General features: G+C 44.5%; 1 protein-coding gene across 1 annotated transcript; it reads left to right on the forward strand.

The window, feature by feature from the left end:
* The first annotated feature begins 506 nt into the window (after positions 1–506).
* Positions 507–7,761, forward strand: LOC117966247 (angiopoietin-related protein 4-like). Its single transcript, XM_034911986.2, has 7 exons — positions 507–1,137; positions 2,476–2,586; positions 2,702–2,801; positions 6,233–6,346; positions 6,461–6,556; positions 6,671–6,949; positions 7,179–7,761. The coding sequence occupies exons 1-7, from the start codon at positions 613–615 to the stop codon at positions 7,361–7,363; spliced, it is 1,410 nt and encodes a 469-aa protein (XP_034767877.2). The 5' UTR covers positions 507–612; the 3' UTR covers positions 7,364–7,761.
* Positions 7,762–10,825: the final 3,064 nt, after the last annotated feature.

Genomic DNA, 10,825 nt, shown 5'->3' on the forward strand with positions numbered 1-10,825 from the left:
GCATATATAATACACATAAGTGAGCAGCTTCTTTATTTCATAAATATGCAAAGTAATGAACATGAAAGCCCTGTTGAGTGCTGTTGGGGTGCCACTGAGAGCCTGTAGACATGAAACCAGATTCCACCCCTCCCTTCCTCTTACCCTACTGCTGCTGGTTATATTGATCCATCTACACTGAGGACACTCTCCTTTATTTTGTTACATGTAATAATGACTGACAATTCACTGGCATGTGGGATTTGCACTCCCAGGGACCAAGGTTAAGAGCAGCTATTGTAGGATCTCAAGATGTGTACAACAGCTTTCCCTTTGTCCTTTATCTTAATGTACACTGTATTGCATCAGACACGCAATTGTACACTGAACACAAAGAGTTAATAGAACGCAAGCCCTTTGGAAATCCGAGAGAGTCTAGAGGGTCCCTCCCACCTCCTAGCTAAGCAGCCAACCAGGAGTGTTCACTGTGCACACCAGCCTTAGGTCGAAGTGTATATAAGGCTGGGTGGAAGGCTTTGTACAACAGAGAGCCAAATCTAGCACAGCTGACTCGTTCGAGACAGGCAGAAAGAGCTTACAGCTGCAACAAAACAAAAAGATAAAACTGAGAAGATGAAGATGAAGCTGACGTTGGCAGCCTTGGTGCTTTGCATGGCCGTCCTGATGGAGGCAGCCGCCGGCTTCCCCGGTTTTGAAAGGAAAGCCAAGGAGAACAAGGTGCAATACGCCTCCTGGGACGAGGTCAACGTGATCGCCCACGGGCTGCTGCAGCTGGGCCACGGACTCAAGGAGCACGTGGACAAGACCAAGGGCCAGATTAAGGACATCACGGCCAAGCTGAGCTCCTTCAATGGCACGGTGGCTGAGCTGAGCAGACAGACGCAGAGACTGCAAGAGGAAGGCGAGGTCCTGAAGGCGAGAGCTCGGAGGCTGGAGGAGAGGGAGAGTCTGGTTGTCAGCGTCTCGGCTGAGCTGAAGCAGAGAGCCGAGCAGATGGAGGAGGAGGAGGGGAGGGTGCGCCAGCTCGAGGAGAAGGTAGACGGGCTCCTGCGGACACAAGGTTCAGGGCTCAGCAATGCCAGTGTGAGCAGCAGCAGCAGCAGCAGCAGCAGCAGCAGCGACATCCATACCGTGCAGGTGAGTCCGACCTTCATATACTGATACGCTGAGAAAGGGTTTGATATTGATTAGCTGTGAGGCTTATCAAACAACTACCTTGATTTCTGGAATTGCACTGGCTTAGAAGAACATAGATTAGCCAGCATTGCGGCATGCTCTGCTACCAGCTTGTCTTTTCAAAAGGGAAAAGCACATTGTTAATGTTTCAGCATGATACAACTTTGTTGCATCCCAAAAAAACATTGATTTAGTATGTACATTTCTTGACGCACAATGTTATCCAAAACAAGCAGGTGTACAGTCGTGTGAATCCAGTAGCCTTTACCTTGTGCACACTGTAAGAGAAGCATGTTTATTTAATAGAAACGTTTAACTGAGACAGATCACTCACTGAGGCTCAGTGTGAAACGATTGCTTAGTCTTCTGCATTATCATTGACTGTTTTACTGCTATGGTTTATAAAAGGGAAGTGTAGGTCAACATGAGGCTAAATGAGGGAACCCAGTGCTTGAAAGACATTCAGTTCAGCACGTAGGGCTTGCAGGAAAGCATGATGTCAGTGTGAGGAGACCACACTGCACATGGAGTACGTGCAGAATGCAGGGCTAGAACAAAGAAACAGGAGCTGGCAAGCTCAGCAAAAGAACAGACTCAAGGGCTTCTGGACAGAGTTAAAAATACTGTACTGACAGGTTGAGCAAAATAGACTCAAGGGCTTCTGGACAGAGTTAAAATACTGTACTGACAGGTTGAGCAAAATAACAGGTTCGAGGGCTTCTGTACAGAGTTACTATACTGTACTATAGGAATTGTTCTGCTGCCAGGTTTGAAGTTACACAAAAGCTATAAGGAAAGAAAGGGCTTCCTATAAGCCACAGTGTTTGAAACGCTAAGGGTGTAGAATTAATACATAAAGGCAGTGTCTCAGAGCAAAATCCAGTCCTTTGTGTTGAATTAAACCAAGCAGGGAGAGAAGGAGAGCCGCAGCAGCTAGACTGCTGTTCAGCGTCGCAGGACAAGAATCTGCAGATTGCTTCTTGTTATGCAACAGCCTTGTAGACTGGAAACTGTGTGAAAGGAATGGAGGCACACGCTGGAATGGAAACGGCCTCAGTCACGGTTTCATCCTTTTGTTTTGCCTCACTTGGACATCATGTCGTTTTCATGGTGGTCACTGTTAGCGTGTCGCTTGCCCCATTTCCTAATTACTGGAGACATTGTCAACAAGCTTATTTGAGCAAAACAAAGGCATCCTAGATTCAGCCATTCAAAATGTTTTGTTTTTTTTTTAAATTGGAAAGATTTTCACCAGATGATATGAGCAGAGGGTCTAAAGTTGTCTCCCTTTTTTTTCAGAAACTCCTGGAAGCACAGAACAGGCGCATTGACGAGCTGGTGGAGAGAATCAAACAACAGCAAGACAAGCTGGACAAGCAGAATGGACGCATCAGGAACCTCCAGAGTCAGGTACGACAAGTCACAGCTGCAGTTTCCCTGATTTCTAGCCCACTGCTTCTTAAGCGCATTTAGCAGTAGTTCTAGTCCACTAGGTGTCTGACCATGTTGCTGTTCTGTATTGCAGCTGGAGCAGCAGAAAGCTGCAAGCCCAAAGCTGAGGACCATTCTGAGACACAAAGAAGAAGAGACTCAGAACACCAGCACGGAGCAAGCTGATTCCAGTGGTAAGTCAAGATCTAAGATGTTATAAACCAATACAGACCACTACCACTGTGGCTGGCACAGCTGCAACCCAGCTAGAACTTCTTCAGGTTAACACATGGAAGTGCTGCTGAGTTGTTTGGGATTGTCTGACCTTCTATTATGACAAACGTTGCACACTTAGTGAGACTCTGTAATGTACGGATCAGGACTCCTTGTCCAATTACTCCAGCTTTTTCTCCCGGCTCAGCAGTCGGACGTTCCAAAGCTTTTCAGAACCCGCTGGAATCGGAAAGGACCTGATTCAGCAGGATCTCCTTGCTGGCAGGCTGCCAACTAGGGGAAAGTTGAGCGTGTGAGGGAAGGTTCAGACTTGGGATGTGAAGGAGGGGAGGAGGAGGGGGGAGGAGGGGGGCTGGCTGTCAGAACAGCATCCACTTCTAGTAGTTAACGAGCTGTTCATTAATCTGTATGTCAGTGGAGTGGATTCATTTAAAAATCATCTTTTTAGTTGATGCATTGCGGTTCATTTAACAGGACTAGAATGCAGTGGCTTTCATCTGTTTGAGATGGAAAGTGTAAACTCATTAGAAGGCAGCAGGAAAACACAACCCTCATAAACTAGAGGGGTCAGAAGTGACCTTTAAAGTAGGTATAGCTGGTTGGCTCCCAAGCCTGGCAGTGTGTCTGCCCCCACCTCGTGATCACGCTATGGTAGATTCCATGCCGTGCCAGGCTGGACACAAAGCCTCTTGTGCTGTACCCAGCAACAATCATAATCAATGGCTTCATTCAGACTCGGGGCGATGGAAGTGAGCCATATAGGGGAGAGTTGAAACCCACGAAACTGGCTGGAGAACAGTGAAGCGCCTAACGACAGCTAGCACGTAAAACTGACACTGACCCATCATTTAATTTTCAGGGAAACAAGAACTAGACTTCGCTCCAGCTGGGTGAAAAGTGAATTCTCGGAAAAAACTAAACAAAATTTCTCAAACCGCTTCTTCCTTCCTAGTCAATGAAATAATTACCGGCATACTGCAAACCACTCCACACCGCGCCACTGCTGAGCAGAACAGGCTGGGTTTGTTTCCTCTTATCAATGAAAAGGGAAGCTAATTCTAAATAAATATACATACTGTACAGGCGTATATCACAGATTTCCAAGAAATCAGACAAAAGCTCTGGTCCAAATGCAAACGCTACATTGACATTTTTCAACTTTTTTTTTTTGTTTAACAAAGAAAATTCTAACTGACCCGGATGGTTTATCATTAAAACGTATCATTTATTTTTTTTAAAGGCATTTTAGTTTAATTTTAACAGCATGTAAATATCGGCGCGCCGAAAACAAAATCATGTTACGGATGGCTTTGAATTGGGTCCGCGTAGCATTTGGTCAGTTTTAAAGCACTCGATTCATTCAGGTTGACCCTGTGCTTCAGCCTCGCTCAGACTGTAACCGTGTGAAAGGTAACACCTCCACATCCACAGCACAGTGCAGCCGGACTGCCGAACGCCAAATTCTAAGTCTTTATGGTCACATGACGTCAGGCTGAGTCACAGAATGCGGTAAGAAGAGAAACAGAGTCTTTCAGGCACGCAGCCAAGTCGGGGAAAGGGCACTCTCGTCTCAAGCAGGGAGCAGCAGGACAATCATAAGAGAGTCAGAATGCCAGGAACCAGCACAAACTGAAGAGTGTAATACTGAACACAAAGCAGCGGGTTTCTTAGACGGGAGGGGGAGGCGGGTGGGGGGTTCGGAGCCAAGTAAGGGAAAGTTCACGCGCCCCGAAGGCTAAGAAAAAGTGTTTTTCTAATTTAAGCTTGAAAACTTTGTACAGACTCCTTTTGTTCTGCCGCAGTCATACCCCCCCCTCCTCCCCGGCACCCCAAGAATGCATAACCTTTCCTCTAGTTCCGCCCCCCCCCCCCCCCCCCCCCCCAACCCACACATCTATTCCAGCTGCTGTGACGCCAAAGTATGCTAAAGGTTACTCCCCGCCCCCCCCCCCCTTTTTGGGATGGAATCTGTATTCCCAGCATCACACACACATGGAAATTCACCCCCTCCCCTCTACAGGAGAGCTCAAGCCAGGGTTTGTATTGAGTCTAAAGACATCGCTATGGGAATAGACTTGAAATCAGATTGGATGATTCCAGATGGTTCCTGCAAGATCAACATGAATGACATCACTCCTTCTATCCAAACATGCATTCCATTCTGTTACAGTACATTCAAAGTATCAGCACTTCTCTGAAATTCTAAAAATAAAAATGCTACATTGCATATTATTCCTAATATTTTGAAGTTTATACACATATAGACACACACACACACACATTTTTCTAACCTAGGTTTCTTTTTGTTTTTTTTATAATTACATTTTTTGAAAATGTAATAAATGTGGCTTTTAAAAAAAGGCCTCTTCATACCATATTTGGTATGTATTACAGACATAAAATCCCACCACATGCCACTAGCTTACCAGTAGAGCCCTTGGCATGTGGTAGCAGTGCGGCTGCTTCCTTGCCTATTCTGAGTGCATACCCTCTATAACGACCTCCACTCAAGGAGAGCACGCTGTGTGAGGAGAGAGGCAGGCAGGGTTTCACGTGAACATGCAGAGACCTGGTTCCGGGAGCCTGAGGAATGTATTGTTGTGCTTCTCTGTCAGTTAGGAGAGAGGGGGAGGAGGGGAGAGTGCATGTTTACTACAGGGAGACGCTAATCTTGCCAGCCTTGCATTTCTCTGGAAGAACGCCGCGGGGCGGGTCCAGAATGTAACTCGTACAATAACAGTCTAACGGAGTTCTGCAATCTGAGGCGCTGTACAATCTGTAGCCTGACCGGTCCGATTTCATTTGGTTTGTTTTGACTATGAGAAACTCGGTAACAGTTCACTGCCGTCCTCCCCTCTCCCTTTTAAACTTGTGCTCTCTGTGCAAGCTTGTTTTTTTTTGGTTTCTCCAAACCCTGAAGCTTCCAGGAACACTTTGTCGTCTTCTGAAAGTAGGACTTTTGAACCGAGGTGCACAAACAAGTTCCTCGCTGGCACAGAAAGTGCAAAGTACACAGATCAAAAAGACAGCGCCGCGCGCGGGCAAAAAAACACAAACAAACTACGATTTGTATTTAAATATTGACTTATTGGGAGCGAAAGTCAAACAAAAACCCAACAAACAAAAAATACTGTGACCTGCCCCAGTTCCAGACCTCTTCACTGTAAACAACATGCTGTTAACCGGGACGCTAAGCTCACACATTTTATTAACCTTTTGTGTGTGACTAGTTCAAGATATGACTTGCTGGTTCATTAGAAGGATAGCCTCTTACAAACAACTTAGCAAGCACTTTTTATAAATCATGTACCTGTATAGATGACATATTTTCTTTTGTTTCCCATTTTTAGAAAGAAATACTAGAGATTTGAATGTATTTTTTGTTCCGCAGAGCTCCCCGCTGACTGCCACATGCTGTTTCTGAGAGGCCAGAGGCTCAGCGGCGTCTACAAAATCCAGCCCCAGGCTTCACAGCCATTCCAGGCCTACTGCGAAATGACAGCAGGTAATGATGCGTTTGCTTTGCTGCGTAAAACACTTCCACCAAGAAATTATCTATTGCAACAAAAACGAGAGTAAGCAAAAACTAAATCCCAATTTTCACCCTCTTTACCAACAGAAGGCGGGTGGACAGTGATTCAGAGGCGTCAGGACGGGGCTGTAGATTTTGACCAGCTCTGGCAGGCGTACAAGAACGGGTTCGGCACTCTGAATGGTAAATATTAACACTTTCTCGGACTCGAACAGCCCTTGGCGTCACTGTATTTTTTTGAGTAAACCTCCCCTCGCTGTGTCACGGTCTGAGGTTAATCTTTCGTTCTTTTTCCAGGAGAGTTCTGGCTGGGTTTGGAGCAGATCCACGCCCTGTCAAGACAAGGGGGCTACGTTCTGCATGTGCAGCTGACTGACTGGAACAACCAAGTCCAGTCCGTCGAGTATTCCTTCAGACTGGGAGGAGAGGAGAGCAGCTACACCCTTCACCTCCAGGAGGGGGCGCCAGGGAACCTGGAGAACGCTCTGAGCACAGACTCCAGCGGGCTTCCTTTCTCCACCCGCGACCGAGACAGCGACCTCAAATCAGACATCAACTGCGCAAAGCATCTCACAGGTACGGCAAACACACCTACTTGCACACATTTCGGTCGGTGAAGGGATTTCCTGATGAGTAACAGACAGCTTTGAGCACATAATTTATTTATTTATTTATTTTTAAAAAAGCAACTTCTATTTTGGCTAGCATAGTCATAAAGGTAAAAGTACATCAACACAAGCGTTATTATTATGGTTTTTTACTTTAAGCGTCAAACCCTAACCAAACTCCCTTCCTTCTCTCCCAGGTGGTTGGTGGTTCAGTAACTGCGGACGTGCCAACCTTAACGGTAAATATTTCAGCAGCGTTCCGCGCCAGAGACACGCGAGGAAGCAGGGCATGTTCTGGAAGACCTGGAGAGGGCGCTACTACCCGCTGAAATCTACCGTCATGAAGATCGCTCCCGCCGAGAAAGAGTACAACTCCTCGTAGAGCGAGGAGACAGCGCCCTCTGCTGGGCGCTTATGGAACTGCACCGCTGAGTACACACGTCAGCTCCCAGCGCTAAAGACAGTTTACAGACTTGAAAACACCAGCTAGGCGCACTGCCTCAGAACCAAAGACTGAAGACATTTTCAGTGCCAGAGAGGAAGGAGACCGAGGGAGGGGAGGGGATCAGTGCTGTTTCATGGCTAGCTTGGAAACAGAGACCAAATAAAACTGGGCCTTCTCTTAACGTGACATCCCGATTTTGAATGGAAAGAGACAGGGACGAGCTGGGGTTGTTGTTTTTTTTTGTTTGTTTGTTTGTTTAACTTTACATTTCCAAAGCTTTTTAAAACTTTTGTTTTTTGAAAGAGAATGCAACGGAACAATGCAGTATTGTATTATTTGTCTCTCGTTTTTGTTTCACCGTGTCAATGCTAGTTCACGGTCTGTCAGCTAAAACGACATGCATCGGCGGTCAATTCGTTACATTTTTATAACATTAATGCCAATTTACGACTGTTGCATGGATTTCCCACAGGTTATTACTGTTACACAGCACTAAGCACAGTGGAAGTACACAGTGTGTACTTACACTGCACCGTCAATTCAATTCCCTACATGCACAAGAAAACTACATGGCAGTAAACATGATATTTATAGGTTTGGTATTGCCTGTAAAAAACAAAAAAAATAAAAAAAACGGGGGAGGGGTGGGGGGGTCTCTAAGACAGATAAACGCACAAAGTTTTACTGTAATTATTGTATTGTTTTTTTCTGAGGGGACGGGTTTATACGCCAGCTTCAATGTCAAATGTGTCCTTGAATTGCGAGCTATAGGTAAGAACCTTAAGGTATATTATAAAGATGCCCTAAGTGTCGGCACCGCAGTGGCATTCGCTGAGCCGTATTTGCAGTTCCACGGTCTCAAAAGCGCGAGCGGCTTCCGAAAAAGGTGGCACACGTTCACGCTGGAATCGCTTTAAACGCATTGGGCATGCGCACAATGATATACTGCAGGGACGGTGGAGTTTAAAGATGTCCTGTGGGTGTCACCGGCACGGAGCTGTCGTTCCTCTGCTTCATACAGCCGGCGTTTTCATGTTCAGTCACATTGACTGCGTCCAGAAGACCTGTTCTGCACCCCCGTACCTGGAAATAGAGAGCGGTCAACAGCTTTGAGCATTCCATCTTTGTAAATGTCAAGCTATTTGTACAGTTGTTGTTGTGGTTATTTGTGTTTTTTTTTTTTTTTATTTAAATGTTGTAAAAAGTTAAGTGTTTCTTTACTCTTTTTGTAATTTATATATCGTTTTCTACAGTGAATTCAACTTTTCTGAGCTTCAAAAAAAAAAAAAAAAACGAAATCAATTACAATAAAAAAAATCTAAAAATATATATCAGTGTTTCATGTGTCTGTTTTCAAAGATATTTTTCTGATACCCAACTGAAATAACTCTTATTACTAAGGATATATGAAACACACACAACAAACAGGGTGAATACAGACTTCCTTCACTTTCTACCTGTGGATCTTATTTACTGAATAATAATGTAAGTTTTGAGTCACATTTTTCCATTGGTCGGTTTTATGTTAATTATATGGGGAAAACTACAAAGCGGTGTGTAATTCAATATATTAACGTAACATTATTAAGCAGGTTTCATTCGACTTTATGAAGCAAAATGGGTTGTTTTCCACGGGGTGATGAAAACCTTTGACCACAGCTGTGGAGTATGAGGTATGGAATGGGCATTTTTCAGACGTCAGCCTATAACCCTGAATTATTTTTTGTCGAGTCTTAGAAAGGACCTTGAGGAATCTCTTTCTGCACAGACTTGCATTGCGCCTTTTCTACAATCTAATTAAAAGAAAGAATATTTCTGCTCAGTGACTAATAAAAAATATATCTATAGTTTTCATCGGGGTATTGAACCGCCCCACCCTGCGGGGAGGATTCGGGGCCAGGTGTTGAAGTGTGGATACTTCCTCGCTTGATAAATTAAATCGAGCCTTCAGTGAATCACGCTGTGTGGAAAATGACTTAACCCTTTAGGTCCCGGAGCCCGTGTGACATCCAGATTTGTAGATTCCTCCCCGCGGTGCTGAATCCCGTGTCCTTTTCGTCCAGCTGGCTCATCATCAATCACCGAAAGAAACAGAAAAGGTTACGGGCAATGGAAGCCGTTCTGGGACTCTCCAGACTAGACGCATTCAGGCGCTGGAGGATATTAAAAAAAGGTTAAAGATAGTCAGTTAAAAAAACCCAAAAAAACCCTTTCTCAAAATCCCCCTTAACTAAACCCTTTACAACTTAAAAAAAAAAAAAATCCCTATACTTTTATATTTAACACGTAACTTGAAATGCCTTAAAAATATGGATTTATTTTATATATATATATATATATATATATATATATATATGTGTGTGTGTGTGTGTGTGTGTGTGTGTGTGTGTGTGTGTGTGTGTGTGTGTGTGACAGGAGTAAATGCATCTAACCCCTCAAAAAAACTGCTTCTGCTTCTGAAAGCGCCTGGTTTCTGCTCAGACTCGCTTTCCTTATGACAAGTTCTTATGTATCAATCAGACAGCTCCCTCTAGTGCCTGACTCTTGTACTGCAATTCATGTTCAATGGGTAACTCGAGACTAATTTGCAGTATCTATTGACCTGCATATCTTGAACGACACTGACCACGAAAAGAGCAATCTCATTGGCTAACAAGTGTTCCAACCTTGCGTCGACAGGTCCCCATTCCAGCAGAGCTTGGAGCTTTGAACTTGGCTTGTTCGTTTGTTTGCTTGTTTCATGCACTGTTCTGGTAATTTAAACAGAATGTTCCGTCCTGTGTTTATGTCACTCCGGAGGATGCCCTTGGCTTGGGGTCTTCTTATTTAATCACCTTAATGCGTGGAAACAACTAGCACCCTGCATGACAGTAGCACCCAACTTCAAAATCTGCTTCAGACAAGAACCTCATTTCTAGTTGATTCTCAAAATGAATTTGTGTACCACCCCCCTCCCCGCCCCGAGGGGGAACTCAGAATCCTCACATTTCATTTTTTGCATTTACTTTTACAACACAAGCAATGTTCAGGCACAAAAAAAGCCGTTCAGCCCCATTATTCAGCAGGTTTCATTGGACTAGTTCAAATGAGTTCATTCTATAGGGTGATGCAAAACTTTTGGCCCGAGCTGTACGATAAGAGAAGTGTCTCAACAGCTAGATTTATACAAGCAAAGCAAATCAACACACCAGAAAACACTCAGCTTCCATTATTTTTAATGAGCCACTACACTTTACACTCATTATAAAAGAATAAGAATCCATAAAAATATTTTATTTTAATAATACACACTTAAAATACTGGGTACAGGTAGTGGTGGATGGCAGCTTCCCCAGGTACTCTGTCCGTCTCGTCAGACAGTCAAGAGATTGCATTTAAATTAAGAGGAGGAAACCTTGA

This window comes from Acipenser ruthenus, chromosome 47 (assembly GCF_902713425.1).
Source record: "Acipenser ruthenus chromosome 47, fAciRut3.2 maternal haplotype, whole genome shotgun sequence".
Taxonomy (NCBI): Eukaryota; Metazoa; Chordata; class Actinopteri; order Acipenseriformes; family Acipenseridae; genus Acipenser; species Acipenser ruthenus.

Bases quoted from the DNA above. Each gene is read 5' to 3' on its own strand.
- LOC117966247 (XM_034911986.2), top strand. From the start codon at position 613: ATGAAGATGAAGCTGACGTTGGCAGCCTTGGTGCTTTGCATGGCCGTC. The intron at 2,587-2,701 runs GTACGACAAGTC...TCTGTATTGCAG, and splicing joins TCAGGAACCTCCAGAGTCAG to CTGGAGCAGCAGAAAGCTGC. The intron at 6,557-6,670 runs GTAAATATTAAC...TTCTTTTTCCAG, and splicing joins CGGGTTCGGCACTCTGAATG to GAGAGTTCTGGCTGGGTTTG.